The 27,703-nt window shown below is 41.8% G+C and overlaps 1 protein-coding gene across 1 annotated transcript; it reads left to right on the top strand.

Annotated features, from left to right (window-relative positions):
- The first annotated feature begins 297 nt into the window (after positions 1-297).
- LOC144717981 (gamma-2-syntrophin-like) lies at positions 298-27,703 on the top strand. Its single transcript, XM_078593841.1, has 17 exons — positions 298-306; positions 1,486-1,620; positions 4,079-4,135; positions 4,872-4,929; positions 6,640-6,683; positions 7,280-7,321; positions 8,013-8,115; positions 10,053-10,144; positions 12,799-12,929; positions 15,394-15,523; positions 16,436-16,474; positions 18,348-18,464; positions 19,083-19,154; positions 21,339-21,491; positions 24,134-24,226; positions 25,073-25,183; positions 26,176-27,703. The coding sequence occupies exons 1-17, from the start codon at positions 298-300 to the stop codon at positions 26,305-26,307; spliced, it is 1,518 nt and encodes a 505-aa protein (XP_078449967.1). The 3' UTR covers positions 26,308-27,703.

The following is a 27,703-nucleotide window of genomic DNA, read 5'->3' as shown; positions in this document are numbered from 1 at the left end:
GAGAATTATTTTATTATGTTTTATTTGTATTATTTTATTATTTCCATTCTACGTGACTTTACCGAAAGAACCGAGAAGATGAAACTGAATGATGTTTATCAAATAAGAATACGTATTGCTGTATTCAATGTTTAAATATCAGCGTTAATGATAAAACTCACTTTAATCTTATACTGTAGGCTTTTACGACCAATATAATAAATTCATAATTAGTTTATGTTAGATTAGGTCTTGTAGGTATAGTGGAAGTCTTTTAACTATAACCCTCTACCACCCGACAGAGCCCATACCATCACGATGCCACAAGTGGGCAAATGCGCCAATTGATTTAGTTCATCAACAAAACCGGAGAGTTGAAAATCGAGCAAAGTTTCGACAGTCTTTAAAAGGTCCACGTGACAACTTGATTCGAGTGACTCTGTCGGCTGACGGAGGGTAATAGTCGCAAATGGATGTTGCACGATCTAACTAAAAAGAAACCAACTTTGTTGAACCGTTTGTTTTACTTTACTTATAAATGAAACAACATGGTCCACTCTGTGGCATTATCAGCCAGCAACGATAGTATTCTGTTTTGTGTTACATGTGTATCTGCTCCACGCAACGCTGCTTTGTGGAGCTAAAACAAAACCTCACAAGTGAACTTACCGCCCCTCGGATTATTTAAATGACGTTGCGTTCAGCTGCAATGTGCTGCATTTAATCCACGGGGCATTGACATAATTTTCAGAATACCTTCAAATGAAACTCCGACAAAAATCAGGCAACATCTCTGCACATTTGACTGTTTCATCTCATCCTGGCCTGTGTTCAATTAAGCACACAGCTGGTCTAACCACCTCCCAGATTGCTTCATTCATCACGCTGCTCGGTTTTGGAATTCTCTCTCCCGTTTGTCCGTTTTCCCAACTTAGACATAATCTGTATAAATTAAAAGAAACGTATCGACTCTCATCTATTGCACCTCTAATGGTGCTTTTTTGTTGCTGGCCGTTTGGCTTTTTTAACCTTTGGTCCTGTGCTCAGCAACTGTGTTGAAAGATATTATTTATTGGTATTTATTTTTATTATATTTTGTTATTTAAATGATATTGCACTTGCTTATAGCAATTCATAGCAAACAGGCTATTTTTTAACGGCTTGTCAATCAAATTGTCAATCCTATGCTTCACGTATTGCTGTACTATTATTGGAACGCTTATATAAAAATCTCCTCATGTACAAGGAAATCCATTAATGTATCAATTCAGTTAGCAGATTCCAGCATAAAGCAATTGCTGGAGTATTGCAGTTATTTCTGGTGTGGGAGAAACGTGTCCTGATTCTCATTACTTCTATTCACTTGAATGACTTAACAGTCAGTTGTTGTGGTACGTTTATAGGAGTCAGACACATTAACCTATCAGATCAAACTAAAAATGCTCAGACGAACAACTTTAATGATTTTCGCTCGTTATCTCTTTCATTTGTGTCACACTCTCGCAGACTAAAGTTGGCATTGTGCTGCTCATTGATGGGAAATCAGAACCACACGAGGTGCGGCTGAAAATCTCCAAGGACCTCCTGACCATCCAGCACCAAGAGGTGGTGTGTGTCACTGGCAGCCAGTGCAGCGGCAAAGTGAGTTAATCCAGCAGGGTCACATTTACGATTTTACGCAACATCGCTCTTTCTCGTATGGGGCCACAACAGCTGACCATTACCTTGAGTAATTGATGGTGATTGCAATATTTTACAAGCGATGAGGGTTTACTGATTCTGTGGAGCGAGGGGGGAGGGGGGCAAGGTAGGTAGGAGATGCATAAAGAGAGCAGGGGAGTGGAGATTGGAAAGTGGAGCTATAGAAGTAGTCTTCATTGCAAGGCCCACGGACCGCTGGCGGCCCCTGGTGCCTTTAGTGCAGTCCCTGACGTGCACCCCCCCGACAAATACACAACACGTGACAACACCCCCCGTCGTGCTGTCAAACCCCAATGGTTTGAAATGTGTGGCGGCCCTCACACTGATGTCTTATCGGCGACAGTGTCCACTCCCCCTTCCGAACGTGAGTGAAGAACACTGGGCTAAAGTGACACTGCTGACCTTAAGAAATGACAAACACCCTCTCCTCTTCGAAGACGGTTTGAGGGACCAAGCCTAAACGACAACATCCCAATGTTATATAATACTCCATGCACCATAAACATGGAATACATTCAGAACACAGTTGCTATCCTTGCGGAATGGAATAATGTCCTGCTTTGTCTCATAGCAAGGGGTAGAGAGTTTGAGCTGTCACAGTTAAGGCTGACTCCGTTTCAATCCCTGCATGGAGTATACCATACTAACACATGCGGAGTTCATTATTGCACCTCTGATCGATGTCTGTTGCTCTAGAAGTCCTCAGAGAAAACTCGTGTTCATATGGACACAAGTTTTTGGCTGTCCAGATGTGCAATAGCTTAATTGAAAGATAGTTAAAAATTTGAACTGAGTGTGAGCGAACCTTTGCTCAATCTCATCAACCTCACGCCAGCTCATGTGTTGTACAATCAACGGACACTTCCAGGTACATATTGTACTACAGTGGCATTGGAAAGACCACAAAGTGCCAGCACTACAAAACTAAAATTGCCAAAACGTTGAATGCCACAATGCTACAGAACTTGAGCTCTTCCGTTGATGAAGACGTCGAAGAGTTGAAGAGGGAGTGGGATCCTTTGACTACACACGCTTTCATAAAATGTTCACGCGTCAAGTGATATGACAGTTTTGCCTACCCTTGGTGTTTGTTAAGAACACCAAATATCTCATCTTTTTGTCCCTGCTGCCACATATTGTAGTACTACAATAGCAACTTGGACAGGGACAGAAATGGTTTCACTGATGTCGCTGTAATGTATTGGTATCATCCCCGTTGGTTGTGATCCTATTTGTTGAAAATAAAGTGGTAAAGATAAAATGTAAAAAGTAATAAAAACAAACAGTGCCTGTTGTGCAGAGGAGTTGTTGCAAAGGAGATAGGACATGAGCATCGGCGTAACCTTCATATGCACGGTTCAATCCCTGAATTAGTTTGTTTTACTAATCATCTTGGCTACAGCAGCTCTCTACTGCACGCTGCCATTTTTGAATGTTTAATAAAATTAAAATTGTACTTGAACAATTGACTTTTTTAAATGTAGTATGTCACAATACATGCTTTTAAAATTAAGTAAATTGACTTATGCTTCCCTTCAAAGGGAATTCTAATGTTTGTCCATTGTTCATCCCAAAGTCTGCACAGATGGAGATGATTACCCCCATGACCTCAACCTCCAGCAACCCTTGCACCACCTGTGCTTTGAGTCAAATTTATCCAGACTGTTTAAACTTGGTCAGTTGTCGAACATAGTGCCGGAGTGACAGCCAAGGAATGGAACGCGTCTGAGATAACGTCCACTGGGGAGATGGAGCAATGAAAGCAACTCGTGTGTACGTGCTAGGTGGCTTGTTATATCACAGAACCCAGAGAGAGAGAGAGAGATGATAAAGGCTTGCGGAGGCAGCAGTGTGTCGAGCATGACTGACGATAACGACAAAGGATTTCAACTTGGTAAAGAAATATTTAAAAAAACAGCTGGTGCTCAAATGCGCACGTGTCACATCTCAAGAGCAACCAACGAGGCATTTATGAATTGAAGTTCCACTGAAAGCCAAACTTGTTAAAATTAACCCGTAAAAACAAAGTTTTTCACTATAAATCCTTTATATGCGTGGCATCGGGGCGGCTAGAGTCCTCTCGTCCTCTGGCTTGAGATGGCTGCCACCTATGGGTCAGATGATTGTCTGCCACCATTAAGCAATTGGTAATTGAATATTTTAAAAAAATTCCCTAAACAGTGTAAAATTTTGGAACAAAAATTTTCACGAAAATTAATTGTCACGCACAACGAGTCTGTGTGCAAAATGTCAGCTCGATTGGATCACGGGAAGTGGGTTAAAAAACGACCGAACGATTTGCACGGTCGTAAGCAAGCAAGCACGCAAGCATGCAAGCAAGCAAGTGAACTTAATATACAGGATTTAAAAATTACACTTTTTTTGTTTGTTTCCTTAGGAGCGAAGCGTGACTTTACGTCGACAAGAAATAGGGGGCTTTGGACTAAGCATCAAGGTATGTGTTTATTTTCAAAGCATTCTGGCACATAGTGTGCTGGCGTAATCGTCTAAACTTCAACGCGTATTTTTTCTTTGCTCACGGAAATTAATAAAAATAATAATTCTGAACTGCATGGTGTGGTGGTGTCAACGCTGCAGCTGCTGAAATGGCAGCTCCATTATACGTAGCAGAATAGGTCCACCTCCGAGATGGAGTGAGGTCCTACGGGCAGCAACGCAATAAACACCAATACACAACAACACACAGCTTGACACGGTGTCACGAGCGCCGCTGGGACGTCACACATCAACGTGGGAGATCGCGCACGCCACCAAATGCAGCCGTTGTTTTGAATTGCGTATGGAATGAACGTTGCAGTTTCAGCAACGACTCAACACATTCGTCAATAACCCACCTCTATAGTGAACATATATAATAGTCGAATTTTTTGGGAGGGGGGTGGGATGGCCCTTCCTCGTGGCACGTGTATAGAGGAGGTCCATTGCCCGTAACGTTGCTTAATTTTTGTTAAAATTTGAAAGCAGTGGCGTTGACGAATGTGTCAAAGCGTTGTTATTTGGGCTCGTGCACTACTGCCAATGCAGTATCACAGACGAAACAAAATTAAGCATAACATCAACAGGTTTCCTTTAGTTTAGGAAAACATATGTGTGTGCGCGCGCTATGATGTACAGACACAACTGCTGCATACGTTAATTAAACATGTTTGTACAAATGTCTCTTTAAACAGGGAGGAGCTGAATACAGGGTTCCAGTGGTGATTTCCAAAATCATGAAAGACCAGGCAGGTAAATTCAAACTCTTTGCAAGCATTGACAAAATAACAATTTTGATTTGAAAATAACAATGTTTGTTCTGATTATATTGACTACTACCAGCCTTTTGCCCGTCCAAGGACGGGTGTATTGCAGTAAATATGAAACTTGCAAGCGAAAAGCGACGTGATATATTCATATTCTTAGGTTTTTTCGGTAAAGTCACGTAGGTAAAACATTAAAATTAATGAAAGTAAAATAAAATAATATAACGTGATATATTCATTGCATCAATTCGTGTGCAATTTGGAAGTGCGCGGTGGCACAGACTTATTTCATTTAAAGGTTATAATCTCTTGTTCATCATGACGTCCTTTTTACTTCGATGTCTCAATAGCGGAGATCGCGTGATGACGTGAGGGTTCTGCCTTTGTGGTGAGGGTTGTGAGTTGACGCCGAGGAGGGGGGAGGAGGCGCCTCACCCCCCATGTGGAGTGACGTCACCTGCTTATGATTATTAATGAGGGGGGGGGGGGGTGCTACATGTGGAGTGACGTCACATGTTCATGATTATTAATGAGGGGGGCTGGCCGACGTGGAGTGACGTCACGCGCGGGACACAGACATCCTTGGCTCATTATACATGTAGTAGTAAATTAAAACCTCGTATTCGTATCTATAGAATACACCTTAACACTGTGTGTAATACATATATGTGTGTGTGTTTTAGCTACGTAATAAATGTATGTGACACCCTGTATGTGAAAATTGCCAGGGCTGTAAAAGGCGCGATGCCAGTGATAAACACGCATTATATTGTAACAAGGTGTTATGCAACAACAACATACAACACCACACGTTGCGACAAGCCAAAACAAATTCACAACCGTGCCACTTATTTAAAATAGTGATCCGAATGAATTAATTTTGTAAAAGTTGGGCATTAGTTGAATACTCGTTCATCGGCAAATGAAATCGCATCATTAGAAACGTATTTTTGGCAGTCAGCAAGTTTTTTTTTACGGTGTAAATAGCACATATAGCAACGAAATATACCCCTCGTGTAGGCAGTTGAAGAAAATACTGTTAGCGAGGTGAGATTAAGGCGTTGATGGCACACGAGGGGGTGATGCGGCCAGCATCACCGCAGTGCTAATGTTTACACACCACACTAAATAGTCTCGAGGGCTGACGAGAGCCATGGCCAGCAAGGGAAGTCGGGTTAGTAGCGCAGTGCCATAACCACCGTGCCATCGCCCCTCTTATGCATATATCACAAAGACAAAGATGCCCCCGATAGCCTTCACAAACTGTTGGGGCAAGTGGTTCCAAGTGCTCTTAGCGAGTAGCACCTATGAAGGCCGGCATGGCACACGAGAGGGTGGGTGGCTAGCACCACGCTCGGCCGCCTTTGTCTCCTGAGTAGCGACGTTTACACATCGCACTAGGTAATTGTTTATGGCTGAGACAGCCTAGGGGAGGCCCATGACCAGTTCAGAAAATCGCCACTGGTGTTGGCCATGAGCGGGAATCGCTAACCACCACGAACACATGTATGTACGTGCAAAATAAGTTGAATCGTAACTACTAGAAATTGGAGAGACTATGCAACTCTAAATATATTTGACAATTAATTAAAATTTATTAAAATAATACATATGTTAGAAAGAATGCAATTGACTGCAAGACAATGTGTTGTTACCTCTATAAGTTAAATCATGTACATTTTTCTTTTAAATCCAGCTGACCAAACAGGAATGCTGTTTATTGGCGATGCTATTTTGAGAGTGAGTAATACCTTCCATTTCCATTTTGATGAATTGTTGTGATTCCCGAGGAGAAAGAAAAAAAAACTGATTCATGTTATATTCATTTTAGTGTTGTTTTTTTGTAATGTACAATTATTGCACTGATTGATTGTACCTGCTTAAAAGCGATACGTTGCAATTTTTCCCAAGTGCCAGTGGTGTTTCTACGTAGCCTTTGAACATATCTTTGGATTTCTATCCACCCAGTATAATTCGGTCGACCGCAGTTAGTCGACCAGCGGGCTGCGTGTGGAGGGGTAAAGAGTGGTTACTTTCACCAACAAGATGTTTAGCCAGATTAGGAGACTAGGCCGATGTTCCCTCTAGAAGGGCTCACAAGAGCTCCTCTAGCGTAGGGCCTTCTGCCAGCAGTAGCCTGAGCAAGCAATTGCAGGGCTGCACCTCTTCCTTTAACCATGTATGACTTCTTAAAAGTAGATTTAGATAAGTTGATGTATATACAGTTTTGGGAACTATCCAAAATATTACTAAGCCATTTCAAGGTTGACATCTTATCCCATACATTGGGTTGTGACTCTATTTCAAACCAAATGAATGTTTTATATTTCAAACAGATAAATGGCATCAATGTGGAAAACGCAACACATGAAGAAGTGGTAAGTTTTATGGTGCACTTTCAGACGTCGGTAAAATGGTATTAGTTTAAGTTCAACTCATATTATAATGAAAGGCATGATGCATGTAAAAAAATCTGCGATGGAAAATGAGTCATGGATTATATTGCCCTCATAAATATGATGTATGGATAACAAAGAACGTCAATGTAGTAAAGTGACTAGAAAATAACATTCAAAATTGCTACATCTCTCCAAAATAATGTATACACGAAATTTGTCTTAAACAGCAAAACATAACAGGGATCCTTGCATGCTTTGAATATGAAGATGACATCACACATTTATACCCACATTCTGCACGCAGAATTTTGATGGGCACTCGCTCTCAATAAAGAAATGTGGCATTTTTAACGAAGACAGGCAGCAGAAGGACAAAGTAAATATTTACCAATTTCATCCCCATTAGTACGGTAAAGCCATCATTGCCTATCGCTGCCAATGCCACAGCCCCAGCTCTGATGCTTATCCCCACAAATAGCAGTGTCTTTGTCAGTCACTCTATTCTCCTCCAAAAGCGTGAATCGGCCAAGCAGGACTCTACCTAAAATTGGGGACAATGATCGGTATGGCCTTCCTCGGTCGACTAAGCAAATAAATAAATAACGTGTAAAATGGTATGCTGTCATTAGCGTAGCACTTAAACACTCCAAGCCCTCTGTGGTGCCATTAGGTACAAGTGCTGCAGACTGCCGGCGATGAGGTCACCTTCACAGTCCGGTATCTGAGGAAGATCCCTGCCTTTCTCAAGCTTCCGCTTATCGAAGAAGGCCAGTGTGAGTACGAGATCGGATTCTGGCCCCCACTCACCACATTTTTCCTTTACTTTTGTTCTTCTTCCCTTGTCGTCCCTTCCCCGTATAAAAAACGACACTCCCGATGCTCGCAGTCCCTACTACGTGAGTGGGGCAGTGAGCCCAACATTATCCCTCTTCCCAGAAGCCAGGAGCAACGAGTTCGGACTTTGGGTCTACGGAATTTCTGTAGTCTCCCCGCCATAAAATTGGCCACATTTATTTCAAACGGATACCAATTGTTTTCTTCTTGGTTCTTTCGGTAAAGTCATTCAGACTCTGTCTTCTCGACAGACCTGTTCTTCACCTGAGGACGGCTGCTTGCGTTGTGGCCGAAACGTCGTGAGAATTATTTTATTATGTTTTATTTTTATTATTTTATTATTTCCATTTTACGTGTCTTTACCGAAAGAACCAAGAAGATGAATCCCCGCAGTCACGAAAGCTTTACATAGAAGATTATCCCTCTTACTCTTAGTTTTTTCGGTAAAGTCACGTAGGTAAATAATTAAATTAAAATTAATAAAATAATAAAAATCACGACGTTTCGGAGGCAACACAAGTCTCCGTCATCAGGTGGGACCGTCACAGCCAGATTTGCTGTATCAAGTGAGTCATGTATCAAGTGAGTCATGATACAGCAAATCTGGCTGTGACGGTCCCACCTGATGACGGAGACTTGTGTTGCCTCCGAAACGTCGTGATTTTTATTATTTTATTTTATTAATTTTAATTTAATTTTTTACCTACGTGACTTTACCGAAAAAACTAAGAGTATGAATCCTTGCAGTCACGAAAGCTTCAAATCTAGAATTATCCCTCTTCCCAGAAGCCAGGTGCAACGAGTTCGGACTTTGGGTCTACTGAATTTCTGTAGTCCCCCCGCCATAAAATTGGCCACATTTATTTCAAACGGATACCAATTGTTTTGTTTGTTAATGTCAATAGCAAACTCAGATATAGCCTCAGAGTGGTTCTAGCTGAGGGAGTGCTCGAGGGGCCGCGGCCTCTCTGCAGGTTGCATCATCAGTGTTAATGCAATTGGACAACCACCTCAAGGGGGGCTGCCCCATTCTCCTGACCAGACAGCGGCTGCGCCAGAGGTCGCAACCGGGTACCCGATACCCATACCCTACCCGATACCCGGGTACCCGTTTGCGACCCTGGTGCGGCCAGGTACGGGTACGGGTACCCGTTCCCTGGTGCGGCCGGGTACGGGTACGGGTAAGGAATCAAAACCTGTTTGCGACCTCTGGGCTGCGCTGTTTCGCCAACCCCGTTCTTGGTACGGCCGTACGCCGTGATGGCTGCACGAATCTCACAAAAGCTGTCATGTCACCAATGGAAGTGAAGAAAAGAAATCCCCTCCTCCCCCCCCCCCCCAAAAAAAACCCACACAATCCCAACTTTGTGTTATTTCCTTCCCTTTAATTTACTTGCAGCGTGTTCATTTCATTGACTTGCAATAACTCCGCATTTAATATATAACCTGTAAAGCTGTTGTGAGTAATAACACTTGTTTTATTGTTTCATACCATTTGTTACTTGATAATAATATATAGGGGGGGAAAACACTCTTGTTTTCTCTGCCAATTATCCCAACGATGGTATGATTCACACTTGTACAACGCGAGCCACGATAATTATTTCGTGTATTTATCGATGCCAGCAGTAAACCACCGCGTGTGGGATTTCTACCTCGGACGAGCAATGTCCACATTTTACAAAGTTTACCTTTGTAAAAAAAAAAATCTGTGAACATCACGAGACATTTATTGATTGCGATGCCGTCTCTGAGGTTTTAAACTGCAGCTCATTAGGCGCCCCTGATGGAGGTGACAATTAGCGCATTATTGCCATCAACGTATGCTTTGGAGACTTGTGGTCCCTTAATGTCAGGGGCTCATTCCGTTTTGCAGATTCATCGATGATTCCCAGTGATCAAAGCAGCACTGCTTCCTCTCCTCTGTTTGACAGCGGGCTACACTTAAACAACAACTCCACCAACACAGTAAGTCTCATGCGACAATAAACAATAACACGGCAAGCTACACTTGGAAATAAATGCCTCTTGTGACAAAGTGTAAGCACACAAGCATTAAGGGTAATGTAGCGGAGCCCTAATGGCATGCCCATGGAACATGCAAAGACGACAACCTGTGCGAGAACAAGTACCTTTGCTGTTCCCTCACTGTGTGCATGCGGGATGTAGTTTGTTTTCTTAAACAGACTGGTGATCCCTCGTGCTAGATTTGATTTAACCGCTGTATGTTATTACAGGACGTTGCCATGGCATAATGGTTAGCACATTGGACTTGTAGCGCCGAGGTCTCCAGTTCAATTAAATCTTCCGGCACAGCAGTACGTTTCTTAAATGCCTCCATCCCTGTCCATCCAGCAGTTTGAATATGCACACCACAGTTCGTTAATTGGGAGATCGCATGAGGTTGCGTAAAGTCTGGCTAATCCCAACTCTTTGAAGATATCTGACGTGGTAGAGGAGACCAAAAAATATCATCTAGTGAAGCTGGCTGGAGCTCCCTCGAATTATGGGCTCTTCTGCCGGCAATCGTGAGAAAGGAATTGTAAGACCGCATCTTAACCTGTTCGGGTTCATGTTTAATGACTAAAAAAACATCTTCATAGCCATGTTGGGCAAACTCACAGTGCTTTAACGGTCCAGTAAAACGTTTAATAGGTACAAAAATAAACTAAGCAATGAAACACTACTGTTTCCATGTTATGCTCGCAGTTAAGCAGATTATATATTGTGATATGCCAGCTGGTACCTTTGGGAAATCATGAAAATGAATTGAAATGATAGCAAGCTAAGGCCGGTATATTTTCAAGCCGTTTGTATACCAATTAAACACTGTGTAATATGAAAAAAACATTCTTTTTTTAAGCCCCTTTGAAGTTTAGAGGATTTTTTAAAAGTTATAATCTCTCAAGGCTTGACTTTTTTGGACAGCGTTTCGTTTTAATTTGAAACTCTAATCCTTTGTCAGATACTCATTTCATTTGAAAAGTATGTAATTACCAACGAAACGTCGTACTCAAAATTGTAAATGATGTTGATTCACTCTTCAACACACCGGTCGGCTTAAGTAGTGAACTATTTGTCTTTTGTAAACGTGACACATTTTTTACTGTTTGGCCGTGTCGGGTGGTGGAGGGTTACGACACATTTATAAATAACGCGATCTAACGCCAAAAAAACCCTTTATTATGAATAACAAAAAGTCGCGAATTTATATCGCGCTGTTATTTATCCGTTCGTTTACTTCCAAAATGTCCCTTCAATTAAACAGTTGTGCAGCAAGCTTATAATGAGTACCTCTGCCTTGTGTTCCAGTGGTTACATTTTGGAATGTAAGCAATTTTATCCATTCACAGGTGTCTTGCATTATTGAGTGGCCAGATGGGAACATTGGCCCTAATGTCCTCCGAGCCGCGAGATACCCTTGTGATGCATTGGCAAAAATAAACCAAGAGGTCGATCGGCTAACGCTGGTGTCAGGAGCAAATGCGTGATCACAAAACCATTCGGCTGCGCGTATTTTTTATTTTCTATTCGACCTCTTGCTTCCACGTTAATGTATCTGCTTCGTGGTAAAAGCAATAATAGCTGAACTTATGAACTTCACAGAACACTAATCGGGGCTGTAGTTCCCACGAAGCGTTTTTTTTTTTATAAGTGTACGGTGTAGCGTTGAATCGACTCCGCTGGTGATGTCCTGAGGGTAAACAAAGCAAACTATTTATCGTGCAACTGCGTGTCTCCTGAAGTTAATGTCATTGCTAGAGCGGCGAAGTAACACCTCTGGAGGTTACTGCTGAGTGAAATGGTCCTCCGACGCAGCGCATTCGTCCACGGTCATAGCCCAGTCACCATCAGTTACCCTAAAAAGAGCATAAATAAATTGGCATTGACACTCATTTCAGGTGGATCTAATTACGATGGTACAAATAAAAATGTGTCCGAGAGGGAACAAACATATAATCTGTCTCGATTCCGCAGAGCGCTCGGGGTCAATCGACAAACCGCGTCGCTGCTTACGGCAGCGTTTAACTTTCTAACTCGGGAGTCGTTCCACTGTCAGACTTGCTCTCTGCCCTTGCCGGTAAATCTTGGCGATTAATTGGTAAAAAAAAAAAATTTGATGTAGTCGCATCCACGAAATTCAATAATGGTTGGCCAACAAAAAAAGTTTTTTCCAGGAAGTTTTAGATGTTTAAATAATTTAAGGGCGTTATTCATTACAATAACAATTAATAATTGATTAGGCAATTTATATATATGTATAAACTCTTGAACTAGAAAGGAAATATGCAATTTAGAACTTTAAACAACGCTCACTTTATAAAAAAAAAGAGTACAACTCAGAGCATTGTAAGGGCTGCAAATCATCCTCCGTGGAGATGGAGTGATGAAATCAGCTCGTGCACAGGTGCTAGGTGGATTGTTACATCGCAAGAACCGTCGGCGATGGCCACATCTTGCGGGAGGGCCTTCATCCAGCAGTGAATCGATCTTGGCTGACGAGAACGCTGATGGTGACGAACGGACCAACTTGGCGTTCTTGGTGGGGAGGGGGGGGGGGAGTCAAGGCTTACAGCCAGTGGCTCCATTGCAAGCACGTCCCCGTGTGATGGCCCTGTAAGCAGACCCCATCATCCCCATCCTCCCCCGTGTCGGCCACCCCTCGCTGGGAGAAGCGCTGGTGCGACTCCCTGGCGATTCCCCTGCTGCTGGCCAGAATATCCCTCTACACGCCGGGCTCCGACCAGCTCAGGTGAGTCGAGCACAAAGAGACACCCCCCCCCACCTCTCACATATTACCTTAGCAGGCTGCTGGGGCAAGTGCTGTGAGCGAGCACCTATGAAGGTTGGCACGGCACACGAGGGGGTGGGTGGACAGCACCACGCCGGGCCGCCTTTGTCTCCCTCGTGGCGATGTTTACACACCGCACCAGGTACTCATTTGAGGCTGAGTCGACCTACGGGAGGCCCATGACCGGCTCAAATAATCGTCACTGGGTGTTGGCCGTGAGCACGAATCGTACTCGGGAATCGTCGAGTTCATAGCGCAGCGCAATAGCCGCTTCTAAGACAAAGATCCCCCGTATAGCCTTAACAGACGGTTGGGGCAAGTGCTGTTAGCGAGCACCGCTACACTACCGCATGCACACACACACACGCGTGCATGTATGCCTGTTTTCCAGCAATACATCTCCAACCAATTCACCCAATAGCGCAACCTGGTTTCATCGGATCTTGAAATCTGAGCAACAACGACTCATGTTTGTAAAGCACCCACAACCTAACACACGTTTAGCAGTGCAGTTTTGCATATTAACAGTGGGGGGGGGGGGCGGTTGGGGAGAAAGCAAGGAATTAATGGGGGTTTTTGAAGAGGAAGTTTTTGAAAAGAAGACTTTAAAGCAAAGAGAGAGGGGGGGGGGACTCAGGTGGAGTTGCCATGGGGAGGTGGTACCAGAGGGTGGGGGCGTAGTGGGTAATAAAGTGGCCACCGATGGTGCAATGTTGGAACAGAGGGTCTGGGGAGCAATGTGGAGGTCAGAGTTTAGTCACGATGAGTGTTTACGTGGCATGGAGCGGTGGTGCAGTGGTTAACATACTGCGCCGTAACCAGGACGATCTGAGTTTAATTCTCGGCCACGGTTAATATCAGTCACGTGATACAACTCCGAGGACTATCACGGTGTGGGGAGGTTTTAAAAAAATTTTTAGCAGTGGGGTTGGCAAACGGCCGTCAATTATTATTGTTGTTGTTTATTTTAGTACTTAGATGGGTGACTGTCAGGGCTTGCCAGGTGTTGTTGGCGTGGGCTGCATAAATGTCAGCAGATTGCAGTGCTGACTGTCCCTTTCTTGTATGGATCTTGGGTTTTCTGTTGGTTCTCTGGTTCCCTTCTACACAAAGCAAAAACACTCAGCAATGACATTGGCCAAACATTCAAATGCAGCACCTTCGTTAAATGAAATGTTACGACTCATAGAGGCTCTTATGGCTAATTCAATGGCAGTGTTAGCCACAACTTGCTTTTAATGTTTTTTTTACTGAAAATAATAGTTTCTTTTTTTATGTTTAATTATGTGATGGCGCTTTGGGTAAAATATTTGTGCCAGAAAGCTGCCATATGTGAACCAAAAATAAATTGACTTGACTATTAAAATTGTTGTTATCTTTATGGATGAGTGTGTGAAGTGGAAAAAAAACCCACAGTACCAAAATTGTCTAACTCTTCTAGCATCACAGAGGAACTTCTGAAGACTTCAGAGAACAACCGTGTGTACCCTCGTTACATAAAATACAACAATACAACTAGGTAGGTGGGATTAAGGTAAGGCAGCGTTATTTGGGAAAGAAATATAAAAGGTGGTATAAATCTTCGTGTACAATACTTCAGAATTTTAAATAGACATTTTTTAGAATGAGAGGTGCCATACTCTTTGGTTCTTTCGGTAAAGTCACGTAGGCAGAAAAATAATAGATTACGACGTTTCGATCGCAACACAAGCAATCGTCATCAGGTGGGACAACCACAGCAATAAATAAAAACTGCTGCCTACGTGACTTGACCGAAAGAACCAAAGAGTATGGATTCCTGCAGTCACGAAAGCTTCAAAATCAAGATTGAGAGGTGCCAGTCGTATATGTTATAGTCCGCGTTCGCTTGCGATCATTTTAAAAGTAAAACTTGACATTTAAGAGCTACGTTCAATCATTTATAAATATCAGCGTGGATGCAGTCGACTGACGTCCTGTCAACAAACGACAGAGGGAAAGACACAAACGGAATGAGGCACAATGAGGCATAGACCTCAAACTCATGGAAACCCAAGTCACTTCATATTAATAGTTCGGAAAATATCAATTCGGTAATGTATCTGCACAGCGGATGGCAACGGCCATGGCCTCCAACCCGTTGGTTAGTGCACTGTGGTTAGTGCACTGCGCTACGAAACCTGCCTACAGCGAACGTCAGTGGTGAGTGATATCTGAACTGTTCCTGGATCTCCCACGTCGCCAGCCCTCGCTGGTCAATCATCCTCCATGACCAACACAGCATAGGGAGGCTTTAATCCTGCAATGCGCGTGTGTGCCAACCATTGGCTTGCTTGGCGAAAAAGAAAAACCGTATCGCGCATTGCAATATCATACATTATGTAGTGTAGAGTTAGTTGCTCATTACACTTGAAATAATTTGTGTAACATCTTCTCTGTTCTGCAGACCCAATGCTTTTGAAGTCATAGCTATGGATGGCATCAGCTCTGGGGTTCTGCAATGCTACTCCATACAGGAGTGTGCCGACTGGCTGAGATCCATTTCCACTGCAATAGGTGACCTCATTCTGCAGCATGTAAGTGTTTTTGGCCGAATGCTATTTCCCGTGCCTTGTGGCTGCAATAGAGGCTACTGCTAGATTTACCATGCGAAGTGGAACGCTGGCACACACATTGCACAAAGGCACATGATTAGACTATGTGACTGGAATACATTACGTACTACATTAAGATTACAAGGCTTATCAAACCCGAGAATATGTTATAAGCTCCGTTAAATGGATTGCTTCTTGGTGGAAACATGACTCCCTTGAATGATTCGCCACAGAGTAGAATAAAAACAAATATGCACACATTCAAACATTTGTTACATTTTCACTTAAAACTTTCGTGACTGCAGCAATTCTTTGGTTCTTTCGGTAAAGTCACGTAGATAGTATTAGAATAATGAAATAAAAGTAAATAAAAAAAATAAACACTAGTGTAGACTGTAGCCTGGTTCTTAATCGGAGTTTGTGTATTGGCATTCTATAATGTAGACTGTAGCCTGGTTATTAAGCTTGGTGAGTGGACTGGCAGTCTATAATGTAGACTGTAGCCTGGTTTTTAAGCTTGGTGAGTGGACTGGCAGTCTATAATGTAGACTGTAGCCTGGTTTTTAAGCTTGGTGAGTGGACTGGCAGTCTATAATGTAGACTGTAGCCTGGTTATTAAGCTTGGTGAGTGGACTGGCAGTCTATAATGTAGACTGTAGCCTGGTTATTAAGCTTGGTGAGTGGACTGGCAGTCTATAATGTAGACTGTAGCCTGGTTTTTAAGCTCGTGAGCGTATTGGCAGTCTATGATGTCGACTTATTCTTGTTTTTTTTATTCACTTAATTTTTTATTAAAAATTTTCTATCTACGTGACTTTACCGAAAGAACCAAAGAATATTTGTTACATTATACCAACCCTTCGCATTAAACATGGTTATTATATTTTGTTTCAGATTAGGATGACTAATAAAAATCTATCACTATATGAGCAGGTAAGTCTTTGAAATTGTTTATACTATAATTATTGTTGTACTTGTTAAAACATTTTTTAAATAACATACAATAACTTATAATAAAAGTGCCTTGCCTTCTAGGGGGAACACATGTTTTAGGACAGTGGAAAAGATGAGATAATGGAAAATATATTACATTATTATCACTGCTCCCCAGTCATACTAAACATTAGTCACTGTATTTCAGTACTCATAACATAAAACATTCAATTTATTTCCATATATTCGACTAATGAAGCCTTTACTAGATAGACCGTAATTTTTCAATCCAAAGCAAGCCTTTGAATTACAAGTTTAACGCAAAATAAAATCTATAAATTGGAAATGTATAATACGTTTTAGTCCCTTAAAAGTGTCACTAGAACAAACTGCCCCGCTTGAGGGTATTTTGGCCTCCTCTAACCATACTTGCCCATTTTCTCGAAAGAGACACCTTTAACAGATGCCTGAATACTGAACATCAGTTGTACCTTTTACATATTTGGCGAGAAGAAGTAGCTCACAACTGCAAGGGTTGGTAAATCAATGCAGATTCGTGAAACTTCCAAACCATGATGGGCTGTGAGGTAAGCAGGAGGTAGACGGACAGAACGGAGAGGGGGGGTGTTTACTCGCCTATATGGTCTTTTGAGTGTGGGTTTGATTGAATTGCGGCCAATTAAAAAAATCACCATTATTAACACTGCCATATAATAAAATATATATATATACAGGAGGATAATATTTTGCTAAATTGTACTTCTGCAAAGCAGAGAGAGATACATTGGGTAGGTAATGTTTCTAAATTGCACTATGCAGTGAGGTGGCTGTAAAGTCCGGCGTCATACAAAGTTAAATTATCAACAGTTTTGAATGGACCTTTTAACCTTATACGATCATTGATGTGCAGATTATAACAATTTGAAGAGTCAGAAAATTGTAAATAAACTGATTGAATATTTCGTGAAACATATAAAACTCAAACACATGTTAGTTTCACTTACTCTTGCACTTACTCTTTCCAATGCATTTATGCAATCAAACGTCCTTGCTTTGGCAAATCAGGTCACGTCCAACATGATGCACACCTGCAGCATGATTTACAGTCAACTGAAATGTGGCCCTCCATTAAAGCAATGTTGATGTCCAGAGCAAAGCACTTAGTGTTATGAACATAAATAAAGTATTTACAGAAAATGTATGCAAGTGACTACATTCACCGATTCCATTCCCAGACAGTGCTCAAATCTAAATTTAACACAAAATCCACCACTACGGCCAAAACATACTTATTACACGCGCGCAGACGTTTTATGACCTTTAAAAAGCATGGTGAAATTTTTGTTTAATTGTAAAGTGAATGCCTTAGCAAGTTTATAACATTTCCCTATAGGTTCCAATTATAGGGTAAGTTCATTAAAACAACAAAGGAGGGTTAACTGTACTTTTATATTTATAAAAAAATGATTTGAAAGTTAAGAATCATCCCCTCTGGGCTAAATAATTTTCTTGCAACCACACTTTTAAATTTAATTCAACTCAAACAACGGAGTTATTCTCAGATGCAATTTTCCTTATCAACTGAAAAGAGTAAAAATGAAATTGCTGGCAATGAATTTTATACGTTCACAGCCTGCGCAAATCTTTGTCATTTCCTATAGCATAAATTTACAAAAACAAAGTCACAGAAGCTACCTATGTCACTTATATGCAAAGATGCATTGCACAATATTTTCTGAAACCGCGTGATAATGTGGACTACGTACGTATGTTGAACTTATTTCGCTCCACATGTAGCCAACCTTACTAATCGGCGCCACATAGGTATGTGCGGTTCAATACCTAATTGGAGGCATGTCCGATTCTACTTTAGATTGTGCACATGGGCTGGGTGGAGGAGAAAATTCAGGATGCAGAATTTGGCCAGCACTACCAGTCACGTTTCTTGGCCCTGAGAGGCCCCAACATTTATCTGTTCTCGGGACCCCCGGTAAGTGGCACCACCTTGTCTATCCTATAAACAGGACAGCTTCACCACCACCACCACCACCTCCCTCCCCTGTGTTGACAGGACATAATAATGAATGGACGGTCATGGGCTAACAAAAATGAGCTCCTCCATCCACTGAGCCATCAGAGAAATCATTACAGAAAGATTTACGAGGCCTGCCGTAAAAAAAAAAAGATGTAATGGACAGATCAAGGGAGCCCAGATGAACTAACTGCGCAAGCACCAAAGAAAGCAGCACAATACATCATTAATCGAATTGACAAATCAGATAAATGAGGCATCCACAAGAGCATTACTCCATGATAGAGAAATCGTGCTTCTAAAGCTGGTGGGAAAAAAAATGTGAGATACAACTTAATGTTTGAAATGCTTTTGCATTCATTCAATGTCTTGACCTGTAACGAAGTGTGATGTTTTGAGTAGTCCGCACAAGCGTAGAAAGCAACATCCATTTTGAACTGTTTAAACATCTACTACGTGGCAGAGTTTAAATATTTGGGGAGGGAGGGGGGGGGCTGGAAATGTACGGAGTAATCATTTAACCTCATGTTATTTTGGCCAAAGTGTTGACATCTTATTTTTTTCGTGTCAACGCAGCTCAGCTTATGTGACTGGGCGAGAGGAGAGAAGACGTACGATCTGTGCGAAACGTTTCTGAAAACCCACAAGGTGAGTAACAGCTGCAGGTGTTGCACAGTTCAGCATTTTTATACATACTTAATTTTATTTATTTTTCGTTATTTCATTACCTTTCTTGTATACTTTGCAATGCCGTCGTGTTTTGTATTGTTTGTTGTACCTTTCTGACCCGCCCTTACTGGACATCTGTGGGAAAAAAAAGATTCATAGCTCCAGGATAGATTCAGATTCAGATTCTGAAGCGCAAAAATATATGTGTTTTAACATGGCAGTCGAATGCGCAATTTATGTCCTATCTCAGTGCACACAATGTTGTAAATGTATTTAATAAATAATGTAATAGCGCATTACGATTGATTGTTCTGAGCATCGATTAATGGATGCAATAAATCAATTGTAGTTCTCCATCAAAGATGATCGGTGTGAGTATATACTCATATATCCATTTCTATTTTCCTGCCACATTTTGTGCATCAGTGGGACCGATATTGACTGCATTTTCAACGATGGTCAATGAACACAGTATCTTCACCCGTAATTGATTTCCAAGCCTTGGTGGTCATAGTTCAAGGTTACGATGAACATATATGATGTGCATGTTTAACACGTAAGCTTTCACGACCAATATTATCAATAATAGAGGTTTTCGGGTGGCGGGTTTAAGAGCACATTTATATTTAAGCAATCTAACCCAAAAACCTCTATTATGGATGCTTTCTTGATGTTCTATCGAAATTAACATTGTTATCTGTCGTTAGACGATACATCTACATGTTAATATGTAATAGCGTATTCTTGGTTCTTTCGGTAAAGTCACGTAGAAGGGAAGCATTTGTAGTATTATTTTATTATTTTTTCGTTTCCCTTCTACTTTACCGAAAGAACCAAGAATATTAATCCCTGCAGTCACGAAAGCTTTAAATCAAAATGTAATAGCGAATTCTCAATTTCAATAAAATTACTGCACAATTGAGCATATGGCATCATTTGTCAACAGTGTTTCATGCTGGGCTGTCTACCCACAGTATAAATAGGAACACAACACGGGCAGTTGATCAGCAAGTCACGTGTGGTGGGTTAAAGTGTGGGTACTACCACCTCTTCTAAGGCGTCTGACCATTGTGGAAGATCAGGACAAAATAGATCTCGATGGCTCTTTTGAGCTTCCTCTAGGCGAGGCCCTTCCACCAGCAGTCACATGAGCTATAGATTGCAACGAATTGCAGAGTTGCACCCTTAATTTAACCTTTTTAAACAAAGCAGAGGTTAACACGTATAACCACATAAGTGTTTCGTGGGAATTCTGCAAAGCAATTTTCCATAATGTAAACGTTTAACCATTTTTCATATATTTTTTTATTTTGATGAAGGCCTTTCACAGACAATGTATCATTTTAAGCCAATCTCCTGCAACAATGGAATATATTACTGCTAATGTCTGAATTGATTTCTGTGTAATTGTTTTAAAGTGTATTTTGATTATTATTGGCAGACCGCACGCTCGTCGTGCTAAAATAAATTATAGCTGTGAGCTGGTTGGAGGCCAGTGTCAAATGCACAACAAGGCCACTGTGACCTATTGCTAATAGCAGAAGATTAACAAATCATGCATTTGATTCGAAGCAGCATCGCATCTTTGTCTGTGGGTCTGCCCCAACTGTTGCGTCCATTCCATGAGCCGGCAAAATAAATGCACGGCGCAACAATAGTGCGCCAAACGCTGTGAAAAAAATTAACCCGTAAAAACAAAGTTTTTCACTCTAAATCCTTTATATGCGTGGCGGCTAGAGTCCTCTCGTCCTCTGGCTTGAGATGGCTACCACCTATGGGTCAGATTATTGTCTGCCAGCATTAAGCAATTTGTAATTAAATATTTAAAAACATTTCCTTAAACAGTGTAAAATTTTGGAAATTTTTTCCACGAAAATTAATTGTCACGCACAACGAGTCTGTGTGCAAAATGTCAGCTCGATTGGATCACGGGAAGTGGGTTAAAAAAACGACCGAAAGATTTGCACGGTCGTAAGCAAGCAAGCGAACTTAATATAAAGGATTTAAAGAAAAGAACACGTCCCGAAACGGGCAGCCACCATCCCACCCAAGCTTCTGTTGACCGGAGCGAGGCTTGCCGCGTTGTTCGCCGTGTTGTGGCTCGGTTTACTTGGCTGCGAATGAGCGGCGGCAGTCGGAGCACTCACGGGCAGGCTTCCCCAGGAGGTTGACCTGCGCGACATGAGGCCGTGCTGTTTCAGCGTGCTGACCGGCACGGGCGACAGCCACTACTTCAGCACGGAGCTGGCGGGCGACATCGCACTCTGGGAGAAGGCATATCAGCAGGCGCAGTTCTCCGAGGTGCAGCGAGTCGGGGTACGCTAGCACACGCAATGTGGTCCTCCGAGCTTCTGCTCCCGTAGGTGACGGTCGCTCAAGATCGGCTCTCCTCGTGCCTTCCGACCGTGCTTATCAAACTTCCCGGCAACATTCGAATCGGCAATCAACCCGGTTATTTAACAAGCGCGTTGCCTCGGTTGCAGATCGAACGGATGCAGTGTACATTTGCCTCGAGTGGAACATGCTGGAGGGGACTTTTTTTCAATATGTGCATTCTCATGGAGTATATTATGTGCATACTCTTAGTTCTTTCGGTAAAGTCACGTAGGTAAAAAAAGAAAGAATTTATTTATTTATTTTCAATTATTTATTTATTTTTTACCTACGTGACTTTACCGAAAGAACTAAGAGTATGAATCCTTGCAGTCACGAAAGCTTCAAATCTAGAAATCAGAGGTGTGGACTCGAGTCATGTGACTTGGACTCGAGTCAGACTCGAGTCATGAATTTGATGACTTGCGACTCGACTTGGACTTGCATAACAATGACTTTGTCCCACCTATGAGATGTGGACTCGAGTCATGTGACTTGGACTCGAGTCAGACTCGAGTCATGAATTTGATGACTTGGGACTCGACTTGGACTTGCATAACAATGACTTTGTCCCACCTATGAGATGTGGACTCGAGTCATGTGACTTGGACTCGAGTCAGACTCGAGTCATGAATTTGATGACTTGCGACTCGACTTGGACTTGCATAACAATGACTTTGTCCCACCTCTGCTAGAAATATTATGTGCAATTTACATTCCCATGCTCGACACGTTGCAGAATTTAACATGAAGCACACCATTATACGCTAGACTTTCAATTGCGTTTTCGCCCAGATAACAGATAAAAGTCGCGTGCTTTGTACCGCACAATTTACGAGAGTGTGGAAATGTTTGCCGTACAATTAAAATAAACATCTCACAATAGTTTTGACTGTAACAAAACAAAGCATTTGTATTATACGTTTGCATTCTCACATACTGGCAAAATCACGGTGTATGTAATTACAGACCAATTGTATCGGTGATGATTCTACTAAAATATATTCAAGCACTGCAAAAGTACTCAAAGTATACACTTCGCGTAATCGGTGCAATCTAAAGTCATTACAGACACTATGTTGCAGCTATTGAATGTCTGCAAGTTAGTGGTTAATTAGCATCACAACAGTCAATGTTCCAGAGGTGTCAAATTGCTCTTCAAATAGATTACCCTGTTTTCATTCGGCTAGTTGCAATCCTGGCCACATAAAATGCTGGCGAGAGCGAGACAACAGGAAACTCTTGGTGAATACTAACAAACCTTAATGCAACACGAATGTTAGCTACATTTCATGTTATATCATTCTCTTCATTGGCTAGACATGACACATTTACACCGGTGGTGACATGACCAAGCAGTAGGAGCATGTTTGCCGCTTGTTGCAGAAGTTCGCAAATCACAACCAGCCCTGGTGAATACTGTTCTTGCATTAACCATAAACATGCCCCATCTGCCCCTTAGTAGACATTAGAGATCACGTGACTTGATTTGAAAAAATAGTAGGCCATGAGCGCGAGTGTTACGGTCCAAATTTGACAAATTTTAAAGTGATTTGCAAATTACTATTGCATATAGCAACATCGCCCCTCCTGTGAAACTCCTGCCGACTCACAATGGAGTCATCTGTGAAGCATCGCACCTTCGCCGTAGCCTTGCGCTGTGAGAATGGTGCAAATAACAGATGTGCATGGTTTGATTGACGCAGTGTGGAAAGCACGCGGGCACTTCTCCGGACACGATTTTTGTGCAGTCCTAATATTTGTGGTTTTTCAACATTAATTGGTAGCACTCAATCCAATGCCAAGAGAAGGCGGAATGCCAAGCAGCAGTCCTTGAAGGAATGCTCATTAAATAAAGCATACATTATTCATGCACGAGTGCATAACTTGAGGCCAAAATGGTAAGAAACATATAACATTTTACTAAATAAAAAATCGTACTTTAAATTGCTCTTAAACACTGTAGAATTTACATTTTTATCTTATTAAATTAATAACGCATTTCAATCACCTGCACGCCATGTTGACACTGGCATTAATGAAACACCATTTCTCATATTCAATAACCGTGTACAGAATTAAAATGTGCATTCTCAATTAAATTAACCTCTGACCACATCCTGCATACATTCATCTCTGAAACCTTGGCAGCAATGATATGTAAACGACGCCACAATTAACGTCATGGAGATGTCCGTATCTGATTTAACTAGCAGCTAATCATTTAAAAACACACAGCGTATGTCAATATCTGTTAATGATTATAATGCAATCTACAATCTCATTTGGGAAAATATGTAGATATTTCATTGGGTTACATTAGCACTCACATCACATTTTCTTTATAAAAACAAATGTTGCGTCTTTGTAAACTTAATGAGGTTGTAAATAGAACTGGGATCTTCGTGAAAAGCATAGCAGACTTTCACGGTCGTTTTACAAACCTAACTTTGATTTGTCCTACAGTTTATATGTTACACCAGAAATATCTTCCGACATCTGTTCGCGATATTCGTATCGATCTTGCATTGTGAAAATTAGATTACAGTTTAATGGGAATCTTGCGCATGAACATTTCTTTTCAGAGCAAAACCTACAGCTGCGTATGGCGTGGTCATGCGACCGGGCTCACAGTAGATTTCAACCTCGGCTTTGCTTGCTTTGAAGCCAACTCCAAGGTGACTTCTAAAGGTGTTCGCAAAATAATGTACACGAGTAGTGCGTTGTCTTTGAACTGTGCGCCTTTTGGCGTCATCTGGTCGAGACTAGGCTCTAAAGAAAGCTGTCTCTGGTGTGGACCAATCAGTTTCAAAGACAATGCATAAATTATCAGAGTATTGTTTTTTTGTTTGCATTTGACTGCAAGTATTGTGGTTAATGTAAACATGATTCCTTGCAAAAGGTGTCAGTTTTGTTGCCAGAAAAAAGGGGAAACCCCCTATTAGTATAATGTACACGAGTGTTGCAAATCCGACCGTCACTTATCCGCCCTGACCAATTAACCGCCCACACCCAACTGTCATGTTCTACTGACGTTCACAAATCAGACCTTTAAACAAGCAGTAATATCTTCTAAATGTTGCGTACATCATTTTACCTCTACAGCACACTAAACAATGTCCCCATGCTTAAAGTGATTTGCGCTTCATGTTTGCCCAGTAACCTGTTTGTGCACAGTCCGTTATTTTCTACAGATGTTCATATACTCTTTGGTTCTTTCGGTAAAGTCACGTAGATGAAAAATAATAATTAAATGAAAATAACTAAATTAAATCACGACGTTTCGGAGTCAACACATGCTTCCGTCATCGTGATTTAATTTACTTATTTTCATTTTTTTTTCATCTACGTGACCTTACCGAAAGAACCAAAGAGTATGGATCCTTGCAGTCACGAAAACTTCAAATCTAGATGTTCACATATTTCAACTTTTCACATGTCTGCCTTGACCTCAGTCCTCAGAGAGCCAGTTATACTATGTTATATTACAAATATAAAAATATAAACACTGTTTGTTTCCACAGCAAGTATTTTGGCGGTACAAATTCTGCCAGCTGAAAGGTTCATCTGATGATGGGAAATCGAAAATAAAGTTTCTTTTTCAAAAAAACGATCCTAGATTGATAGAAACAAAGGTAAGATGGCTTTATGAATGTTCACTATTACTCTTGAACTTGCTTCATGTGACAGATGGATAACTTCAAAACTCTGCTTTTTCATCACTATCATGATCAGCCATGATCAATCCACTGTTGGATGAAGGTCTCACCAAATGGACAGCACCTCGTCATGGTTCCGCAACGGAACAATTTCACCACTCCATCTCCAAGGAGGCAAAAACATTTTGATGCGTTCCATCCTGCATTTTGTAATAAAATTCTGCATTTCCGTATTAAACATTTTATCCATTTGTTTTTACGTGGTTTTACTGCCAACTTGCCGTACTGCCGTATATTAATTACATGTACGTGAATATATAATTGTTAATAAAACTACGTGAACTACAAAGAAAATTAAACAATTACAAATGTGTCCATATAATATATATAATCCTTTCTCAGGGTATCCCTGCTGTCTTATAATAGTTAGCACACTCGACTTAACATGCAGATGAGGCGGGTTCAATCTCCTGGCGCGGTAGTTGACACGATGGGCACATTTCTTAAATGCCACTGCCTCTGTCCGCTCGGCAGTATAAAAAGGTTCAACTAGAGTTAGTCGATTGGCAGGTCGCGTGCGGTCGTAGCAAGTGTGGGCACTCCCACCTCCAAGATATCCGGCTAACGTGAAAGGGTAGAAAAGTAGACCAAGTATCCTCTAGTTGGGCTCAATGATATTTGGGAGGACCTTTCGATAGCAGTTGCATGATCAATTAAATGACAGGTTTTACCTTTTACAGGATATGCATTCTTTTATATTTTTTTTGGGGGGGGGGGGGGGCAGAGACCCCAAATTAATACCCTCATTATAACCACTTTCCACCGGATTCACACAATATGTTGGAGGAGGGTTTGTGCTTCCTGCGTCTCGTGGGAATATCTCCGAGGGCCTTCCGCCAGCAGTAACACGAATAAGTCATTGCAGGACTGTGCCTTTCTAACCGTAACCTTTGACCTTGTTGTTTCAGGAGCTGGAGTTTCCCAACCTCGTGGCAGTGCTACATTGCATCCACTCATTCATCTCTGCCAAGGTGGCCCTGGTGGATCCGTTGTTTGTGGAGAGCCAATGCGGAGGGAAAATGCAAATCTACTGCAAGTGAATTCGTGAGGGTTTAGCGATCTCCATTTGACGACTTGAAAACTGTTGACGAGCAAACAGGCCCTGCGAGGGTGGCCGAGAGACGATGAGCTGAAACTCAGCCAAATAACGACACCGATGTATAAAGAATAGACGAGTCCAATTGGCGTTGATCCGCGTGAAGGAGGAAACAGCCGGGTGTTTTTGGAAAGCCCCGACTCCCTCGATGGCTGTGCTGGGCAATGCACACGTGGCTCCAACAAACACAGAGAAGATGGGCCCAGCCAAAGGACATACCCCCCCCCCAGCCCCTACCGGGACACATGTACTGTATATGAATATATATTTATATATTTTTTCTATATTCAAAATCTTGTTATAGAAGTTTTGAAAAAAGGGTCACGATTCACAAAATGCCACCTAAAACCACAACGTGATGCCTGCGCTTTCTAGATAAACGGCTTTAAGTCGATCCAAGTGGATGGAGTAAGTGAAGCACTTCTGTGGTTTTGTGGGATTCGATTCTCTTTTCTTCTTTCATATCACATACAAATTAAGACCCTGGGCATACGGCTTACGTAAATTTCTTTAACGATTTTACCCTCATGGTGTTTGAACATCAACTGCGTAATCTTCACACTATTTCCGACTTGTATAAACACAGCAATATTTGTTACAATACAAATTCTGGTCCGTAACTTTTTTACGCCGAACTGTTCACGTTGTCATGGATAAATGTGAGTCACGTTATCGCGTGAATCACTTTGTTACGAAGAAAATGTGGCCCCTTTGCCCAATCCAAGCACAAACACTCGCATGGTAAGTCGTAGGTGTCGTGGCAAAATGGATATGAAAAAAATACCCCAACACGCAACATCACTTTTACACGCGGTTTAGACAAGCCAAATCCCCGTTTAACCTTGTGCTCAAGATGGGGTTTTTTTAACGGCATTTTTCCAAATCTCAGTTTTTCACGGCTGAATGAGTGCGGTTTAGCAAGCACGCCTTTTCATGTCAGCGCCATCAATTTGTTCTCAGATTGAAAGACAATCTCGGTTTAGAGCCAGCCGTACTCAGCTCCTGCACTTGTAGGTATTGCCTGCGCTCGGCAGCCCTGTAGCATTGACCTTGTTAAAAGGAAGAAGGCGGGGATACACAACCTCAGAGTGTGGTACAACGCAGTCACCGTGAAACAAACTTTTAAAGACATGTTAAATGCCAAACAGAACGAGTGACGATATGGTCTGCGTTTGCCTGTGGTGCATTCTGCTCTACGCTCTCGTCCCCGATGTATATGAACAAGGGCTGTGAACCCCATCGCTTAATTGTAAAATAAAAAAAACACGTGCATTTTTGTACAGCCATATTCAACTACCACCGCCTGTATTCAAATGAGGCTTGAAAATTACAACACGGAG

The sequence above is a fragment of the Lampetra planeri genome, chromosome 4, assembly GCF_965212315.1.
Source record: "Lampetra planeri chromosome 4, kcLamPlan1.2.h2, whole genome shotgun sequence".
In the NCBI taxonomy this organism is placed as follows: Eukaryota; Metazoa; Chordata; class Hyperoartia; order Petromyzontiformes; family Petromyzontidae; genus Lampetra; species Lampetra planeri.
The sequence above is the reverse complement of the archived record's forward strand: the minus strand, read 5'-3'. Positions and strand labels throughout refer to the sequence as shown.